Source organism: Neolamprologus brichardi, chromosome 16, assembly GCF_056152115.1.
Source record: "Neolamprologus brichardi isolate AB-2024 chromosome 16, ASM5615211v1, whole genome shotgun sequence".
Classification (NCBI taxonomy): domain Eukaryota; kingdom Metazoa; phylum Chordata; class Actinopteri; order Cichliformes; family Cichlidae; genus Neolamprologus; species Neolamprologus brichardi.
In genome coordinates this window covers 31545293-31565408 of record NC_142119.1, presented here as the reverse complement: position 1 = coordinate 31565408, position 20116 = coordinate 31545293, and the positions used below count along the sequence as shown (strand labels likewise).

The window sequence follows — 20116 nt, the reverse complement described above, 5'->3', positions numbered from 1 at the left end:
ATAATCCATCATACAAAATGTAATCAAATGGAAAAGTCTCTTTTTAAAACTTGTTTTGTTAGTTTTAATCTTTTAACTTTATGCATGAAGCAAAATTTTAATTATATGCACCATTCTCTGACTTGAAGAAATTAGTTTAACATTTAAATATATATATATATATATATATATATATATATATATATATATATATATATATTTATTTTATTTTATTTTTTTTAAATTTATTTATTTTTTTGTGTTTACACTCACTCTTTCAGATGCAAGTAAAACACAGCAGTAAATAAATAAAGTCAAAGACTAGCGGTCCTTTTGCTCTATTTTCACCTGTAAAGCAGGAGTAGAGTAGGCGGAGGTTTATCCTGGTGCAGGTGTGCCACAGCGGTCAGTGGAAGGATACCGCAGTTTCTCTGTGAGTTTCCCATTACGTCGTAGCGCACTCGGTGCTTGCTTGGAAGTTTAGGGGTTTTTTTCGCTATAAAACGAAGTTTTCTTCCAACGCACAGCGGACACTAATGTTTTTGTCACTTTTTACGGAATCAAACTCAAAGTAAGGTCAGTACTTCCACGCTTTAAACGCTGCACGCTCATACTCTCTCCCGCACTCGATATATTATCCATTGTTGATCTGCACACAGCTGTTGTCACGAACATCACGCTCGCTTACGTCACTGTCATGAGACATTATCGCAAGAAAATCACGGTTTTAGTAACGCAGTAACGCAGCGTTCCTACGGGAAAGTAACGGTAATCTAATTACCGTTTTTGCAATAGTAATCCCTTACTTTACTCGTTACTTGAAAAAAGTAATCAGATTACAGTAACGCGTTACGCCCATCTCTGGTTAAAACACACTCATGTGGTGGATTTCTTTTCTTCTTTTATTAGGTAAACTGTTTTTATGTTGATGATGCTGGTACTATCCTTGTGATAGCCCTTAAATTTCTATCAGGACACTTTGACTTTTTATTGTTTCCACACCTGGTATATTGACATGAAGTGCCCGTAAACATTTTCATCCTTCTTTCATGTTTTATTGTTTTACAGCATCTTCATTCTCTATATAATTAGACCTATGGCACATAAAAAAAAAAGTAAAATCAAAATGCAAAAATGAATGACACCACAGACAAATCACCTCTAGCCCACCCCCCACCCCCAATTTATATGCTCTTTTCCTATCAGCATGCAAAAAATATTTCTACACTTTCTTTTATGATTGTGTAAGCTGCATACCTTTATATTGGAAATGTTATGGGAATTGTGCAAAGAACATGTACTCTGTGGCTTTTCCTGCATGATGATGCTTGATGACATGAGAGTCCAATAAAAATTTAAAACCCACGTGGCTATAAAAAATGGAGCCAAGGTCCAATGGCATTTCATATTTCATTGGGATTTTCTTTTTTATATGCATGTGTTTTGAACGCTGACCCCATAAAACATGGACTATTGGTTAATTTTTTATCTTTCCGCCCAATTTTATTTGGCTTTGAAACCGTGGGCATAAAGGGCAGTGATCCAAGCTCACTCCTTCTCTTTGTCACATCCATCTTCCTGGACAGGGAGAGAAACTGGACTTGTCTCACCTCAAGGACTCTAAGAAGCCCCAAAGTGTGTTTTAAGGATCTGCTGATATTCTTCTTCTGCAACAACAATGTCCATGCTGAAGCCCACCACCATGCTGCCAGCTATCTGTGACAATGCTGCCACAGCCTGCTCGGGCACAGACTGCCTTGTTCCTCCCAGTAACTTCAATGCCATCCTGGGAGTAGTGATGAGCACGGTGGTCACCGTCTTGCTCGCCATGGTCATGTTCTCCATGGGCTGCACAGTGGAGGTTGCAAAGTTGTGGGGCCACATTAAGAAGCCATGGGGCATTATCATTGGCTTCCTCTGCCAATTTGGTATTATGCCTTTCACAGCTTTTGCCTTGTCACTGGCTTTTAGGGTCCAGGCTGTGCAGGCAGTGGTCATCATCATCATGGGCTGCTGTCCAGGTGGCTCAAACTCCAACATCATCTGCTACTGGTTGGAAGGAGACATGGACCTCAGGTGAGACCTTGGGCAGGTTGATTGCTATTTTTTTTCCCCTTTATGTTAAAGAGCAGACTTCACTGGGCCTGATTCAGCTGGAGGTTTCTTCCTGTTTAAAAGGGAACCTCTTTTTTCCACACTATCACCAAGTGCTGCTTTTAGAGGAACTATAGCTATTTTTTTCATCTGTGTATGTAAACTAAATAGAACATTTTCTGTTTTTTGGATCCCAGAACACTCTTAAGCTATTTTAAGGAAGAGTTTCTTGTTGTGTAGGTACCTGGCAGGAGAACACAACAGAATTAATGTGTCATAAGTTTTTATTGGTTTAGAGTTTTATTTACATTTATTCAATGTTAATGCACTATTTAAATAAAACAGATCGTGTTAGTGTGTATAAGCACAGCTAGGGACAAATGCAGGAAACTCATCGGTGTCCAAATCCTTCGCTCCTCAGTATCAGTATGACAACCTGCTCCTCTCTCCTGGCCTTGGGGATGATGCCTCTCTGTCTTTTAATCTACACCAGCGTATGGACATCCAGTGACACCATCAACATCCCGTATGACAGTATCGGTAAGGAAAGCTCTCGCAGAACTGAAACACCTGTAAGAATTTCAAACAGGTGCCTTTAAGAATGTGTATTATCAGGATGTAACTGTGAAGGCTGTTCCTGCCTCTAAGGCAGTGGTTCTCAAAGTGTGTGGAGCACCCCACAAGAAGTGGTGCAGACTAATGAAGCAGTCTAGTGACAAAAGTTACAAATAGTAATTTGAAATGAAAGTTGTTTTAAAACACAAATTACTGAAGGATTCATTTTGAATGAGTTTATTATCTAAATAAAGTTGCAGGTAGGATTTTCTGTCATTGTTTTGTTTAGATCGGAAATGAAAATATTTCTTCCTGCCATGTGGGAATTGATGTAATAAGTTTGAGAACCACTGCTCTAAGGTAACCTTTTTATAATCTACTATTTTGCATCATCAGGTATCACTCTGGCAGCCCTAATCATCCCGATTACTGTGGGAATGTACGTAAAGCACAGGTGGCCTGAGATGGCAAAAAAGATCCTGAAGGTAGGAATACTCTACAGCACAGGTGTCAAACTCCTCCTGTAGGCTTTAGATGTTTCCTTGATCCAACACAGCTGATTTAAATGGCTAAATGACCTCAACATTTCTTGAAGTTCTCCAGAGGCCTGGTAATGAACTAATCATTTGAATCAGATGTGTAGACCCAGGGTGAGATCTTAAACCTGCAGGACACCGGCCCTCTAGGCCTGGAGTTTGACACCCCTGCTCTACAGTTTATTGAATATAATACTACAGGTTTAATGTTTTCACTTATAACATCTTGTGCCTCTGTGACATGTTTCTTTTTAGAAATAGCATTTCCATCATACATACTGGGGGGATGTGATATTTCCATTCTATAGTGGCCAACCAGTTAAATCACCTGGACTGGGTTTTAATGGAGTGTTTATGTTGTGAACAGGTGGGATCCATTGCTGGCTTGGTTCTCATTATCATTGTAGCTGTGGTTGGAGGAATCCTCTACCAGTCGTCCTGGACCATTGCTCCCTCCCTGTGGATAATTGGCACCATCTACCCCTTTATTGGATGCAGCCTTGGGTTCTTCCTGGCTCGCTTTGTGGGTCAACCCTGGTACAGGTGAGGTGACAGCAAAATGTTTCTGACACCGCTACATTTAAAATTTGACTTATTGATGAGGTTCGTCATCGTTCCTTTATTTGTTCAGATGTCGAACCATTGCACTGGAGACAGGTTTCCAGAATTCCCAGTTGTGCAGCACTATCGTCCAACTGTCCTTCAGCCCAGAGGAGCTGGAAATCATGTTTGCCTTCCCCCTCATCTACAGCATCTTCCAGCTGGTGTCAGCACTCGCCTTTGTGGGATGTAAGACCTTAAAACAAACAACACATACATTGGCCATTTTCTCCTGCATCGCTTGACTTTTTTAAAGTTCTTGGTCAGTGAATGCAGCTTCCTTATTTTCCTCCATTGTGATGTTTTTTTGCTGTGTCGAGTCAACAGTTTGAGCCAGGTGTTGTGCCATATAAGGATTAAATGTTTAACCCAAGTTTAACCAGTAATAGAGTTGCAGCATGCTTCATGCTTCTCTGGTGGTTTATCTGTGTCAGAGATCAAGTATCATAACACCTATGACAGCAGCGGTGATGCCCAACTAGCTGCCACACAAATATCAGCTACAGGTACCCCTTTATAAAGGGCCAAAGGGGCTGCCATTCCCTGATGGAATGAGCTCTCACTCCCTGGGGCAAAGCAAGACCTTTGGTGCTGTACGCCAGTGAGCTTGCTTCTATAATCCAGTGGGACAGCCTCTGTCTGCTTCACCAATCCAGCCAGAGGTAGAGCTCTGTGTAAACAAACAGCTGGTAACATAAAAACACATTCTGAGTGCTCTCAATGTGGGTACGTAGCACACACACTGGACAAAGAGAATGCATCCTCCTCTGCTCCTCAGATGCAAAAGGAGGGAAGTAAAAGCTCAGCAACTCAAACTTCATTCAGTTATAAGATGCAGGCTTGACCTTGGGAAAATAGGCAGCATTCGGACGCAATACGACCTTATGGCCATCAGGAGAGAACACTGTGCAGGAGGGATGCACTGCAACGCATGTAGGTCACCCACTTACTTTGCTGAAGCCAAAGTGAGAACTGATGCAGTCTTATATGAGAGAAATTTCATATCCACAGACTCAATGGGTTCAAAAGGGGGGCTACATATGCCTCCAGCACTAAAGAAAAGTCCCAAGCAGGGACACTGGACTTAAGCACAGGTCTCAGGCAACAAACCCCTTTCAGAAAAGGTATGGTGAGGGGATGTGCACCTGGTGTCACCCCGTCAAAGCCAAAATGACAAGCAGATATAGCTGCTAAATAAACCTTAATCGTTGAAAATGAAAGGACCTTATCCAGCAGCTCCTGCAGGAATTTCAAAACATTCACAAAAGAGCACTGGAATGGGACAGTGTGGCGGTCCTGGCATCATTGCTCGAAGGCTCGCCATTTCACAGTACAAGCCTCTAGTGGATGAGGCCGTAGTGTTCTCAATTGTCGCTATCACACTAGGTAGCAGACCCTTAGCAATCAAGTTTGACCTCTCAGCAGGTAAGCATGCAGACGCCACAGATCTGGGCGCGAATGAATTATTTCTCCTCCCACCTGAGAGAAGAGAGGTCCCTGCGGAGACTAAGTTGCCAAGGACTCACTGCTAGCAGGCTGATTATCTCTGAATACCAAGACCCTGTGGGCCACCAAGGGGCCACTACAATCAGTCAGAGAGACTGCCGACGCACTCTCTCTAAAATTCGAGGTATCATTTCCACTGGGGGAAATGCATACAGGAGCATGACTGGCCATTGGTGCGCTAGCGCATCCATGCCCAAGGTTGCATTGTGAACGATTATTGAGAAGAACAGGGGGCAGTGAATATTTACCCTGGAGGCAAAAAAAGATCTACCTGTGCATTGCCAAACAGATCCCAAATCTGAGCCACTATCAAAGGGTGCAACCTCCATTCCTTCACCAGAGTACCCCCCTTGGGGGAAATGAACATTGCACCATAACAGCAGAGAGCGAGACAGCTTAAATAGGGGAAGGGAGGGTGTCCCTCCCTGACTGTTTATGTAAGAGACTATTGTTGAGTTGTCCTTCCTGTATAAGACATGCTGGCCCTCCAGGACTGGACGGAAATGTTTGAGAGCTAAGAACACTGCTAACAGCTCTAAGTGGTTGATGTGAAGCTCACGCAGGGCTGCGGACCAGATCCCTCTCACTGATGCACCCTCGCACAGCGCTCCCCACCCCCTTAGGGAAGCATCTGTGGACACCACCTTGCGAAACAACACCCTCCCATCTGAGAGCCCTGATGCAGTAGCCTGGGCTCCCTCCAGGGATAGAGAACTAGCATGCACGATGCGGTTACCATCAGCCTCCTCCAGAGGTGACGCGATGCACACAAGTGGTGAGAGAGAGTCCAGCATTGAAACACTCTCATCTTTACCAGTCCAAGTGGCACTACAGTGATCATAGATGCCATCGTGCCCAACAAATGTAATATCGTCTGGAAACGCAGTCTCTGTCCCAGATGAAACTGAGCGAAGCAGTGATGAAACGCAACCACGCAGCCAGGTGCAAGCGTGTCACCGAGGCAACTGAGCACCCAGCTGGCTGACCTGCAGCACCAATGGCGGGGCGTTGTGTGTCTGTGTCTTTAGCACTGATGCACTGATGCTCTAACATCTATGAACAATTTTAAGTGCAACATCTTCATGAGTTTTTATGTCACCCAGGAGTTTTTTTGTTTAGTGGGATGTTTTATTTGCTGTTATTTTTCATCCCTCACTTTTCCTTTCAATTCTACTCTCTTTAGTTTGCAAACCAAAAGGTTCTGTGTTGGGTTTAGGTAATTACAAGTACTTTAAGTAATTTAGAGAGAAAGACTTTGGTTTGGGTTAAAACAAACCCCCTAAAAATAGTAATCCTGCACATTTACCAGTGATGAGATGGACCTAACACAATCTCACTAATGCCATACCCCAGTTCAAATCGGAACACATCCGAAGGAAAGACTTTGCTTAAATTAGCAATGCCTGTGTGTTTGAGAAGATGGTGCTAATTAATGTCACAGAGGTGAGAACAGCCTTGAATAAACATAAGTTTTAATGTGTGAAAATGTGCAGTGAGGGGATGGATGGAAGTTAGAGTTCACATTGTTGAAAATGATACGGAGGCCATCTTCTGCAGAATATCTTGAAATTTTCACTTTTCTTTCAGTCCGGTGCACCAAACATTTGAGAACAGTGGTTTACAGATTATCATAGATGCTCACTAATTTTGAAACTGAACAGAAAAGAAGACGTAGGATGCTTCAAATTTTCTTGTTATGGCATCTTGCATAGATGCTTTGGCACTGAAGTCCTGTTTATTCCACTTTCAAAGGTTTTGTCCAAAGGTGTTTGCTCACTGGTTCTGAATCTATGGTTTGTTTCCTGTCTAGGCTTCCAGCTTTACAAAAGGTGTTGTGGTGGCGGTTCGTCTGCAAACAGTGACGCTCCGTACTTGGAAGGTCACAATCCTGATCTAGAAGAACAAAAGTACTGCCCACGGGAAAATGGTGGCTTTGAGGGCGATGAGAGCAACAGGGATGTGAAGGATAAAAGCACTGACAAAAGCACTGAGCTGTGATATTGCAGCTCTGAAAACCAGAGATGTTGGGTTGTTGGTATGAGCAATAACAACTGCACCACTGAATACACCATTCAGACTCTACTGTGAAGACACACTGCACTCTGCAGGCTGTATGTGCACCACACTAAACCATTTAAAAAAGTTTTAGCTGAACAGGGTTGCACAAATTTCTTATCTGGGACAGTCAGTATCTAACTTCAAGTGGGAACGTGGTGGGGACCAACTGCTGAATTATGTGTCATTTACTTTTATTCATATGTAAATATTTAGAACCACTTTGCCTGTACATTATTAGTGTCTCTTAATCAGTGCTTCAGTGATTGTAAACAGGGTGGTTTTTTGTTGTTGTTGTTCTTTTTTGTAATGTGACAGTCATAATTTATTTAATATTACTGTTATTTCAAAAGCAACAAGAACATAGTGATGACAATAAAGAACAAAATGCAATATACTGATGTAGTTACAGCGTAAGAAAAATCTATGTGAGATCCAGTCATGTAAAAGGTGCTGTGGAGTTGTTTTTTTTATTTTTTTCAAAGTGTGTGGTTGAAACGACCCTGCCTGATGAAGTGTCACTGAGGTACAGTTACCGCAGAAGGATAACTCAGATGTAGGTGGTGGTACATACAAATAATCTGAAGAAACACCAATTTAAAAAACTGAGTGCAACTGTGCTTGCTTTGGCAGAGGGGTTGGCAGTTAAATAAATGCAATGGACAAGAAGTAGAAATCAAGTAGGATGAAGAAAACCCAAAAGTATACAGATCAGTTTAAGTTACACAAATACAAGAAAAAATGTAAATAGATTGCTATAACATTAAAGAAAAATGTGACATTTCTTATATAAAAAATATGGTTACCAATAAAGCTGTTAGCATGAATTAACTGTGTAACAGCTCCATAAAAGTAGATAAAGATAAACAGATTTTTATTATTGTTGTTATCTAAACAAGCATATTTGTTGGATGTTATTTATGCCCTGCCGGGCACACATGGGGCGGCGTAACCGAATGTGCAGCTTAGTATACAGGAACATCGGTGCCAAATATGGCCTAGAAGTCCCGTGGTGAAAATAGGACATAACCCGTAGGGTGGTTGAGAATAACCAAGCCAAGATCCTGTTGGACTTCCAGATACAAACAGACAAACTGATTACGGCTAACCAACTGGACACAGAAGTGGTGGATAAGCAGATTTAGATGGCTGTAGTGATAGATGTAGCTATCCTAAATGACAGCAACATTAGAAAGAAGGAACACAAGAAGGTGGAGAAATACCAAGAGCTGAGAAAAGAACTCAAGGAGATGTGGAGGGTGAAGGCAACATTAATCAGATTTGTAAATCCACCATATAGATAATAACCTGTAGAGGCCTAAAATGTACCTGTGTGCCAAGTTTGGTTGCTCAACTCTTGATTGTGCAGAGGGAGTTGGTGGATAAAGCAGCAAACACACAGACAGACATTTCATGTGTTAAAATGAGATGCACCAGATTTAGCATGGAAATGTTTACTTCCTCAAGAATCTGTATTATGTTTATACGTAAAACATTTAATTTAGTTCACAAATGAAAGTTAAATATTGGTATCACCATTATGGACTGATATGGGCATCCAGAGAGGATAGAAAAAGGTATCACGTTGATGTGTTTTAGGTTTCTAAGCTCATGATGACTCATGTACAGTACACTACATAGCAAGTGCTTAAAATGAAAACTTTAATAAAATGAAACAACACGTGATCTGATTAATTTGAAGGAAAACCCTGTGAAGAAATCATGAATTACATAAACTAGTCTGAAAAATAAATGATAGATGATAAAGGATAGGTAATGGCAAAGTTGCATAAAGTGAATTAGGAAGGAGATAAAGACTTTAATAAACTAAAACAACACGGGTTGTACTCAGTGGTTAAGAGAAGCGGTAGAAGCACTTAACAGGACAGTCAGAAAAACGACCACACTGGTACTGGAAATTCCACAGTGCTTGTCCTTTAGTGCACATTCTCTACATCTACCTTACAAGGCCCGCTTATCATACATGAAACACAACCTGTGTTCCTACAACATTGCAAGTAGTTAAAGAGGTGAAAGATTTAAGGTCCGTCCAGTCCATACGCTCACGTGCAAGCACGTTGCTCTCATACTGCAAAGGGAGGGCATTGGTGCATACTTATGAAGTTACTAACCCTTACCTTACATTGTCTTAAAGAGAAACCACACCATTGTGACTGTTACAACATGTTCTCATTAATTTGAACGAAACCCCTGTGAACGAATCATAAATTACATAAACCAGGAAGAAGATAAAATATATGGAAAATAAAGCCACTAATCAGGGAACAGCCCTGGGATCTCCTGCTGGGTTTAAACACACTCACGTGGTGGATTTGTTTTTTTTGTTTTTAAATTAGGGAGGCTGTTTTATATTAACAGCATTTCAGATAAAAAATTAACTCATGTTCAAAATTGTTGATCATGCAGACTTTGGGGTGTTAATTAAAGATTAAGTCACCTTGACCTGACGAGCTTTCTCCTCCGTGCCTTGTCTCCTGTACAGAACAGAATGCATTCAGCTTGTCAAATTCACATACATTTTCGATTGATACAGTGTGACTCTGCAGTGCTGTGCTGTATGTTTGTAAGTTTTCTCCCCAACAAACACAACAATGGCTACGAAACATTTTGAACCGTAAAAGGCAACTGCGGTACCACCCAAAAGGCACAGGAAGACGCTAACCATCGCACAAAAAGTTGACTTCCGGACACGCTAAAGGAAGGTAGAAGTTATCGTATTTTCCGGATTACAAGGCGCGTTAAGCGAAACAAAACAGATAAGTCAAACTTAACTCATTCTTCTCGCTTCCTCTACTTGATTCATTGATGCTGAATTCTCTGGCAGCTGCTCTATTCACGTTCTGCACCTGAAACAGGGTTTGATCTTTGGTTTCATTCTATAATACTGGACTTATTTTTCTACAAAGGTTTGAACTTTGAGGGTGTTTAAACAAGAGAGAAAAGTGTGAAAATGTTCATGCCTGTCTGAGAAAAGCGTATAAAGTGTGTAGTGAGGGGTTTTACAGCTTAAAACATCTATAATAAAAAAAATTTAAAAGCTGAATACTTTGCAGATTTTACCTATTTCAGGTTATTTTTTAGAACATAACTCCTACAATAAACGAAGGACCACTGTACACCTTTATTTTGTTTTATGGGCTCTGGGTTACTCATGTTTAAAAGAATGATTAAGAGACCAAAGAGGGCCATATATAATTGTGCAAAGGACATGTATTCTGTGGCTGCTGCCTCTTTGAAACTTTTCCTGCATGATGATGCTTGATGACATGAGAGTTCATTAAAACTTTAAAACCCACAAGGCTGTAAAAAATGGAGCCATGGTGTAATGGCATTTCATATTTCATTGTGATTTTCTTTTTTATATGCATGTGTTTTGAACGCTGACTGTAAAACATAGACTATTGGTTAATTTTTTATCTTTCCGCCCAATTTTATTTGGCTTTGAAACCGTGGGCATAAAGGGCAGTGATCCAAGCTCACTCCTTCTCTTTGTCACATCCATCTTCCTGGACAGGGAGAGAAACTGGACTTGTCTCACCTCAAGGACTCTAAGAAGCCCCAAAGTGTGTTTTAAGGATCTGCTGATATTCTTCTTCTGCAACAACAATGTCCACGCTGAAGCCCACCACCATGCTGCCAGCTATCTGTGACAATGCTGCCACAGCCTGCTCGGGCACAGGCTGCCTTGTTCCTCCCAGTAACTTCAATGCCATCCTGGGAGTAGTGATGAGCATGGTGCTCACCGTCTTGCTCGCCATGGTCATGTTCGCCATGGGCTGCACAGTGGAGGCTGCAAAGTTGTGGGGCCACATTAAGAAGCCATGGGGCATTATCATTGGCTTCCTCTGCCAGTTTGGTATTATGCCTTTCACAGCTTTTGCCTTGTCACTGGCTTTTAGGGTCCAGGCTGTGCAGGCAGTGGTCATCATCATCATGGGCTGCTGTCCAGGTGGCTCCAGCTCCAACATCATCTGCTACTGGTTGGAAGGAGACATGGACCTCAGGTGAGACCTTGGGCAGGTTGATTGCTATTTTTTTTTCCCTTTATGTTAAAGAGCAGACTTCACTGGGCCTTTTTCGGCTTTTCTCCCTGTTAAAAAAGGAACCTTCTTTTTTCCACACTATCACCAAGTGCTGCTCTTAGAGGACCACTATGTTTACTCTATGATAACTATTTGTTTCTCTTGTGTATGTAAACTAAATAGAACATTTTCATGTTTCTTGGATCCCAGAACACTCTTAAGCTATTTTAAGGAAGAGTTTCTTGTTGTGTAGGTACCTGGCAGGAGAACACAATAGAATTAATGTATTACAAGTTTTTATTGGTTTAGAGTTTTATTTACATTTATTCAATGTTAATGCACTATTTAAATAAAACAGATCGTGTTAGTGTGTATAAGTACAGCTAGGGACAAATGCAGAAAACTCATCGGTGTCCAAATCCTTCGCTCCTCAGTATCAGTATGACAACCTGCTCCTCTCTCCTGGCCTTGGGGATGATGCCTCTCTGTCTTTTAATCTACACCAGCGTATGGACATCCAGTGACACCATCAACATCCCGTATCACAGTATCGGTAAGGAAAGCTTTCAAAGAACTGAAACACCTTAAAGAATTTCAAACAAGTGCTCTCAATAATGTGCATTATCAGGATGTAACTGTGAATGCTGTTCCTGTCTCTAAGGTAACCTTTTTATAATCTCCTTTTTTGCATCCTCAGGTATCACACTGGCAGCCCAAATCATCCCGATCGGTGTGGGAATGTACGTAAAGCACAGGTGACCTGAGATGGCAAAAAAGATCCTGAAGGTGGGAATACTCTACAGTTTATTGAATATAATTCTACAGGTTTAATGTTTTCACTTATAACATCTTGTGCCTCTGTGACATGTTTCTTTTTAGAAATAGCATTTCCATCATACATACTGGGGGGATGTGATATTTCCATTTTATAGTGCCGAACCAGTTAAATCACCTGGACTGGGTTTTAATGGAGTGTTTATGTTGTGAACAGGTGGGATCCATTGCTGGCTTGGTTCTCATTATCATTGTAGCTGTGGTTGGAGGAGTCCTCTACCAGTCGTCCTGGACCATTGCTCCCTCCCTGTGGATAATTGGCACCATCTACCCCTTTATTGGATGCAGCCTTGGGTTCTTCCTTGCTCGCTTTGTGGGTAAACCCTGGTACAGGTGAGGTGGAAGCAAAATGTTTCTGACACCGCTACATTTAAAATTCGACTTATTGATGAGGTTCGTCATCGTTCCTTTATTTGTTCAGATGTCGAACCATCGCACTGGAGACAGGTTTCCAGAATTGCCAGTTGTGCAGCACTATCGTCCAATCAACGTGATACCTTTTTCTATCCTCTCTGGATGCCCATCATCCAGAGAGGATAGAAAAAGGTATCACGTTGATGTGTTTTAGGTTTCTAAGCTCATGATGACTCATGTACAGTACACTACATAGCAAGTGCTTAAAATGAAAACTTTAATAAAATGAAACAACACGTGATCTGATTAATTTGAAGGAAAACCCTGTGAAGAAATCATGAATTACATAAACTAGTCTGAAAAATAAATGATAGATGATAAAGGATAGGTAATGGCAAAGTTGCATAAAGTGAATTAGGAAGGAGATAAAGACTTTAATAAACTAAAACAACAAGGGTTGTACTCAGTGGTTAAGAGAAGCGGTAGAAGCACTTAACAGGACAGTCAGAAAAACGACCACACTGGTACTGGGAATTCCACAGTGCTTGTCCTTTAGTGCACATTCTCTACATCTACCTTACAAGGCCCGCTTATCATACATGAAACACAACCTGTGTTCCTACAACATTGCAAGTAGTTAAAGAGGTGAAAGATTTAAGGTCCGTCCAGTCCATACGCTCACGTGCAAGCACGTTGCTCTCATACTGCAAAGGGAGGGCATTGGTGCATACTTATGAAGTTACTAACCCTTACCTTACATTGTCTTAAAGAGAAACCACACCATTGTGACTGTTACAACATGTTCTCATTAATTTGAACGAAACCCCTGTGAACGAATCATAAATTACATAAACCAGGAAGAAGATAAAATATATGGAAAATAAAGCCACTAATCAGGGAACAGCCCTGGGATCTCCTGCTGGGTTTAAACACACTCACGTGGTGGATTTGTTTTTTTTGTTTTTTTTAAATTAGGGAGGCTGTTTTATATTAACAGCATTTCAGATTAAAAATTAACTCATGTTCAAAATGGTTGATCATGCAGACTTTGGGGTGTTAATTAAAGATTAAGTCACCTTGACCTGACGAGCTTTCTCCTCCGTGCCTTGTCTCCTGTACAGAACAGAATGCATTCAGCTTGTCAAATTCACATACATTTTCGATTGATACAGTGTGACTCTGCAGTTCTGTGCTGTATGTTTGTAAGTTTTCTCCCCAACAAACACAACAATGGCTACAAAACATTTTGAACCGTAAAAGGCAACTGCGGTACCACCCAAAAGGCACAGGAAGACGCTAACCATCGCACAAAAAGTTGGACTTCCGGACACGCTAAAGGAAGGTAGAAGTTACCGTATTTTCCGGATTATAAGGCGCGTTAAGCGAAACAAAACAGATAAGTCAAACTTAACTCATTCTTCTCGCTTCCTCTACTTGATTCATTGATGCTGAATTCTCTGGCAGCTGCTCTATTCACGTTCTGCACCTGAAACAGGGTTTGATCTTTGGTTTCATTCTATAATACTGGACTTATTTTTCTACAAAGGTTTGAACTTTGAGGGTGTTTAAACAAGAGAGAAAAGTGTGAAAATGTTCATGCCTGTCTGAGAAAAGCGTATAAAGTGTGTAGTGAGGGGTTTTACAGCTTAAAACATCTATAATAAAAAAAATTTAAAAGCTGAATACTTTGCAGATTTTACCTATTTCAGGTTATTTTTTAGAACATAACTCCTACAATAAACGAAGGACCACTGTACACCTTTATTTTGTTTTATGGGCTCTGGGTTACTCATGTTTAAAAGAATGATTAAGAGACCAAAGAGGGCCATATATAATTGTGCAAAGGACATGTATTCTGTGGCTGCTGCCTCTTTGAAACTTTTCCTGCATGATGATGCTTGATGACATGAGAGTTCATTAAAACTTTAAAACCCACAAGGCTGTAAAAAATGGAGCCATGGTGTAATGGCATTTCATATTTCATTGTGATTTTCTTTTTTATATGCATGTGTTTTGAACGCTGACTGTAAAACATAGACTATTGGTTAATTTTTTATCTTTCCGCCCAATTTTATTTGGCTTTGAAACCGTGGGCATAAAGGGCAGCATTCCAAGCTCACTCCTTCTCTTTGTCACATCCATCTTCCTGGACAGGGAGAGAAACTGGACTTGTCTCACCTCAAGGACTCTAAGAAGCCCCAAAGTGTGTTTTAAGGATCTGCTGATATTCTTCTTCTGCAACAACAATGTCCACGCTGAAGCCAACCACCATGCTGCCAGCTATCTGTGACAATGCTGCCACAGCCTGCTCGGGCACAGACTGCCTTGTTCCTCCCAGTAACTTCAATGCCATCCTGGGAGTAGTGATGAGCATGGTGCTCCCCATCTTGCTCACCATGGTCATGTTCGCCATGGGCTGCACAGTGGAGGCTGCAAAGTTGTGGGGCCACATTAAGAAGCCATGGGGCATTATCATTGGCTTCCTCTGCCAGTTTGGTATTATGCCTTTCACAGCTTTTGCCTTGTCACTGGCTTTTAGGGTCCAGGCTGTGCAGGCAGTGGTCATCATCATCATGGGCTGCTGTCCAGGTGGCTCCAGCTCCAACATCATCTGCTACTGGTTGGAAGGAGACATGGACCTCAGGTGAGACCTTGGGCAGGTTGATTGCTATTTTTTTTCCCCTTTATGTTAAAGAGCAGACTTCACTGGGCCTTTTTCGGCTTTTCTCCCTGTTAAAAAAGGAACCTTCTTTTTTCCACACTATCACCAAGTGCTGCTCTTAGAGGACCACTATGTTTACTCTATGATAACTATTTGTTTCTCTTGTGTATGTAAACTAAATAGAACATTTTCATGTTGTTTGGATCCCAGAACACTCTTAAGCTATTTTAAGGAAGAGTTTCTTGTTGTGTAGGTACCTGGCAGGAGAACACAACAGAATTTATCTGTTACAAGTTTTTATTGGTTTAGAGTTTTATTTACATTTATTCAATGTTAATGCACTATTTAAATAAAACAAATTGTGTTAGTGTGTATAAGCACAGCTAGGGACAAATGCAGGAAACTCATCGGTGTCCAAATCCTTCGCTCCTCAGTATCAGTATGACAACCTGCTCCTCTCTCCTGGCCTTGGGGATGATGCCTCTCTGTCTTTTAATCTACACCAGCGTATGGACATCCAGTGACACCATCAACATCCCGTATCACAGTATCGGTAAGGAAAGCTTTCAAAGAACTGAAACACCTTAAAGAATTTCAAACAAGTGCTCTCAATAATGTGCATTATCAGGATGTAACTGTGAATGCTGTTCCTGTCTCTAAGGTAACCTTTTTATAATCTCCTTTTTTGCATCCTCAGGTATCACACTGGCAGCCCTAATCATCCCGATCGGTGTGGGAATGTACGTAAAGCACAGGTGGCCTGAGATGGCAAAAAAGATCCTGAAGGTAGGAATACTCTACAGTTTATTGAATATAATTCTACAGGTTTAATGTTTTCACTTATAACATCTTGTGCCTCTGTGACATGTTTCTTTTTAGAAATAGCATTTCCATCATACATACTGGGGGGATGTGATATTTCCATTTTATAGTGCCGAACCAGTTAAATCACCTGGACTGGGTTTTAATGGAGTGTTTATGTTGTGAACAGGTGGGATCCATTGCTGGCTTGGTTCTCATTATCATTGTAGCTGTGGTTGGAGGAGTCCTCTACCAGTCGTCCTGGACCATTGCTCCCTCCCTGTGGATAATTGGCACCATCTACCCCTTTATTGGATGCAGCCTTGGGTTCTTCCTGGCTCGCTTTGTGGGTCAACCCTGGTACAGGTGAGGTGACACCAAAATGTTTCTGACACCGCTACATTTAAAATTTGACTTATTGATGAGGTTCGTCATCGTTCCTTTATTTGTTCAGATGTCGAACCATTGCACTGGAGACAGTTTTCCAGAATTGCCATTTGTGCAGCACTATCGTCCAACTGTCCTTCAGCCCAGAGGAGCTGGAAATCATGTTTGCCTTCCCCCTCATCTACAGCATCTTCCAGCTGGTGTCAGCACTCGCCTTTGTGGGATGTAAGACCTTAAAACACACGACATATACATTGGCCATTTTCTCCTGCATCGCTTGACTTTTTTTCAATTCTTGGTCAGTGAATGCAGCTTCCTTATTTTCCTCCATTGTGATGTTTTTTTGCTGTGTCGAGTCAACAGTTTGAGCCAGGTGTTGTGCCATATAAGGATTAAATGTTTAACCCAAGTTTAACCAGTAACAGAAAATTGGGAAAATGGATGACTTTACCTCACAGTCTTATTACTATTTCTTTGACCATTAAACTATCTAACTGTGAAAGCAAATTACATAAAGGGGGATGCTGCTTAGAATTCAAGGGCACCAGTCAAGGTTAATTCAAGTGTTTCCCAAGAGGTGTCCAGGTGTGCCAGGGACTTTGTGTAAACCAAACATCATTTTGTAACAGAAATAAAAGTAATGTAAGAAATTGAATTTGACTATATTATTGACTGACACATTTAAAGCTGTGATTGAGGAGAGCATTGGAGAATGGCGGAGAAGATGAAGAAAAGCACCCCCAAAATCACCTACAAAAGCTACCTGTCTTTAGAAACTTCCTCGCATGAAGTAACTAGCAGCAGCTTTACAACCTGAGACTCCTGAATGGCAATGACTTTTCACAACTTCCTGCAACAGTGTGTAAAATAACAGCTCAAGTAGACGTTGAGAGGATTATAAGTGACATGAGAGGACAATATATATGTTATACCCATATGGAAAAGAAATAGTAAAAACTTATATGATTTACTCATGAAAGTGGCCACTTTCTCATTACTTTCATATATTGTTTTAGTAAGTATCCAAAACATACAAGTTTCATTATATAATTTTTCAAGGGATCTTATATCTGTTTTCACTCTTGTGTGCTTTTCATACAAGTTTCACACAAGACAGATACAAACTTTATAAGATTTATATATATCTTTTCCATATGGGTAGGGTTGCCTAGGCAACTGATATCTGAAATATCCAGTAGCAACCAACTGTCAGGTACAAAGCCTTATGGCTTTAGTTGGATCAGAGATGTCAATGGTCATTAGCCCAACTGTGGCATTTGTTGGCAGGAATTAACTAAACATTCTCCTGAGAGAAATACTGGCTTTTGTAAAACAGTGGTGGATTTGAACCAGAAGAAGCAGGAACAATGCACTCTCAATAAGAGGTATTGTACAACACCGCTTTCTTGGGTCTGCTTCCTGTGTCTCCCCATGCATGCAGACATCTTTAGCATTACTGCACTGATGCTCTAACAGCTATGAAAAACTTTAAGAAGTGCAACATCTTTATGAGTTTTTATGTCACCTAGGAGATCTTTTGTTTTGTGGTATTTTTTGCTTGCTGTTTTTTTTATCCCTTACTTATTCCTTTCACTTCAGGTTAAAACAAACCTCCTGCACATTTACCAGTGACAAAATGGACCTTCCACAATCCCACTAATGCCATACCCCAGTGCATGTCAGAACACATCCAAAGGACAGAATTTGCTTAAATTAGCAATTCCTGCGTGTTTGAGAAGATGGTGCTACTTAATGTCACAGACGTGAGAATAGGCTTGCATTAAAATAGGTTTTCGTGTGAAAATGTGCAGTGAGGGAATGAATGAAAGTTATAGTTCACATTGTCTAAAATGACATAGAGGGCATCTTCTGCAGAATACCTTGAAATTTTGAATTCTATCAGTCCTGGGCACCAAACATTTGAGAACCACTGGTTTACAGTGTATCGTAGATGCTCACTTATACTTGAAACTGAAAGGAAAAGAAAACATGGGATGCTTCAAATTTTCTTGTTATGGCATCTTGCATAGATGCTTTGTCACTGAAGTCCTGTTTATTCCACTTTTAAAGGTTTTGTCCAAAGGTGTTTGCTCACTGGTTCTGAATCTATGGTTTGTTTCCTGTCTAGGCTTCCAGCTTTACAAAAGGTATTGTGGTGGCGGTTCGTCTGCAAACAGTGACGCTCCGTACTAGGAAGGTCACAATCCTGATCTAGAAGAGTAAAAGCACTGCCCACGGGAAAATGGTGGCTTTGAGGGCGATGAGAACGTCAACACGGATGTGAAGGATAAAAGCACTGACAAAAGCACTGAGCTGTGATATTGCAGCTCTGAAAACCAGAGACTTTGGACTGTTGGTATGAGCAATAACAACTGCATCAGTGATCACAGCATTCGGACTCTACTGTGAAGACACACTGCACTCTGCAGGCTGTATGTGCACCACACTAAACCATTTGGAAAAGTTTTAGCTGAACAGGGTTGCACAAATTTCTTCCCCGGGACAGTCAGTATCTAACTGGGGAACGTTAGATACTGACTCAAGTGGGAACGTGGTGGGGACCAACTGCTGAATTATGTGTCATTTACTTTTATTCATATCTAAATATTTAGAACCACGTTCCCTATACTTTGTTAGACATGTGTCTTAATCAGTGCTTCGGTGATTGTAAACAGGGTGTTTGGGGTTTTTTGTAAGGTGACAGCCATAATTTATTTCATATTAATGTTATTTCATTAGCAACAAGAACACAGTGATGACAATAAAGAACAAAATGTGATATACTGATGTAGTTACAGCTCAAGAGAAATCTATGTGAGATCCAGTCATGTAAATGTAAAGCTGTTAGCATGAATTAACTGTGTAACAGCTCCATAAAAGTAGTAGTAGTAGTTAAACAGATTTTTATTATTACTATTTTGGTTATGTATTATTAATTATTATTTTATTATTAAAATTGGTTAGTAAATCCTGTGGTTAGTTGTTGAGTGAGGAAGTAGCTAAAAGCCGAGTGTGAATGATTGAAATAATAATTTAATAGTCATACATAAATGGTTAATAAGAATATAATCAGTCTTTGAAAGTCCAGGGTTTCAGCGATCAGTTTTTCTGTCCATACTCAAGCATCAGACTTTGAAATCAACATATTCACACTTTAATGTATTAGTTTGCTGTACTGCAAAGGGACTTTGTTTAATGAAACAATTACAGTTTAATTTAATTTACTTGGACATTTTTTTAAATGATGAACACAAACAGTTTTTAATGAATACATTTCTGTTCTCAGTTGCGTAGTTATAAATAAACTTTATTTGCATGTTATTGTTTTTGTGCAGTTGTTCCAATGTCCTTTGTCTTATTAAAAAAAAAAAGACTAAAGCTTGTCTTTGACCGTAGTGTGGTAAAATGTGAACAGCTGCACGTAGTCTTGGTGCAAGGTCACAATCATAATGTGACTCACAAGACTCACAAGAACTCACATAACTGGACATGAGTTCTTGATTCTATGGAGATTAACAGTAATCCAGAAATTTACAAATTTGTCCTGGGACATCGTGTAAATGCTGTTCCTGGGACATCGTGTAAATGCTGTTCCTGGGACATCGTGTAAATGTTGTTCCTGGGACATCGTGTAAATGCTGTTCCTGGGACATCGTGTAAATGTTGTTCCTGGGACATCGTGTAAATGTTGTCCCTGGGACAACTTTAAC

At 40.6% G+C, this 20116-nt stretch overlaps 3 protein-coding genes across 3 annotated transcripts; all 3 read left to right on the top strand.

Moving 5' to 3' along the window:
- Positions 1–1657: 1657 nt before the first annotated feature.
- On the top strand, positions 1658–7268 carry slc10a2 (solute carrier family 10 member 2). The gene is made up of 6 exons (XM_087829900.1): positions 1658–2055; positions 2495–2613; positions 3025–3113; positions 3532–3707; positions 3796–3953; positions 7081–7268. Exons 1-6 carry the CDS (start codon positions 1658–1660, stop codon positions 7266–7268), a joined length of 1128 nt encoding a protein of 375 aa, XP_087686026.1.
- Positions 7269–10952: 3684 nt separating this feature from the next.
- On the top strand, positions 10953–12696 carry LOC148098322 (ileal sodium/bile acid cotransporter-like). Its single transcript, XM_087852936.1, is given in 5 exon segments — positions 10953–11350; positions 11803–11921; positions 12066–12154; positions 12360–12535; positions 12624–12696. Coding segments are annotated over 5 exon segments (855 nt in total).
- A 1102-nt stretch (positions 12697–13798) lies between these two features.
- Positions 13799–18957, top strand: LOC148098321 (ileal sodium/bile acid cotransporter-like). The gene is made up of 7 exons (XM_087829910.1): positions 13799–13898; positions 14711–15200; positions 15653–15771; positions 15916–16004; positions 16210–16385; positions 16474–16631; positions 18535–18957. The coding sequence occupies exons 2-7, from the start codon at positions 14803–14805 to the stop codon at positions 18597–18599; spliced, it is 1005 nt and encodes a 334-aa protein (XP_087686036.1). The 5' UTR covers positions 13799–13898; positions 14711–14802; the 3' UTR covers positions 18600–18957.
- The last annotated feature ends 1159 nt before the right edge of the window (positions 18958–20116 follow it).

What these genes read in the sequence shown, in the direction of transcription:
- LOC148098321 (XM_087829910.1), top strand. Translation starts at nt 14,803, where the DNA reads ATGTCCACGCTGAAGCCAACCACCATGCTGCCAGCTATCTGTGACAAT. An exon ending in CATCCCGTATCACAGTATCG is followed by an intron (nt 15,772 to 15,915) that starts GTAAGGAAAGCT and finishes TTGCATCCTCAG; the next exon opens with GTATCACACTGGCAGCCCTA. An exon ending in TGGCAAAAAAGATCCTGAAG is followed by an intron (nt 16,005 to 16,209) that starts GTAGGAATACTC and finishes TGTTGTGAACAG; the next exon opens with GTGGGATCCATTGCTGGCTT.
- slc10a2 (XM_087829900.1), top strand. Translation starts at nt 1,658, where the DNA reads ATGTCCATGCTGAAGCCCACCACCATGCTGCCAGCTATCTGTGACAAT. An exon ending in GAAGGAGACATGGACCTCAG is followed by an intron (nt 2,056 to 2,494) that starts GTGAGACCTTGG and finishes TTCGCTCCTCAG; the next exon opens with TATCAGTATGACAACCTGCT. An exon ending in GTGGGTCAACCCTGGTACAG is followed by an intron (nt 3,708 to 3,795) that starts GTGAGGTGACAG and finishes TTATTTGTTCAG; the next exon opens with ATGTCGAACCATTGCACTGG.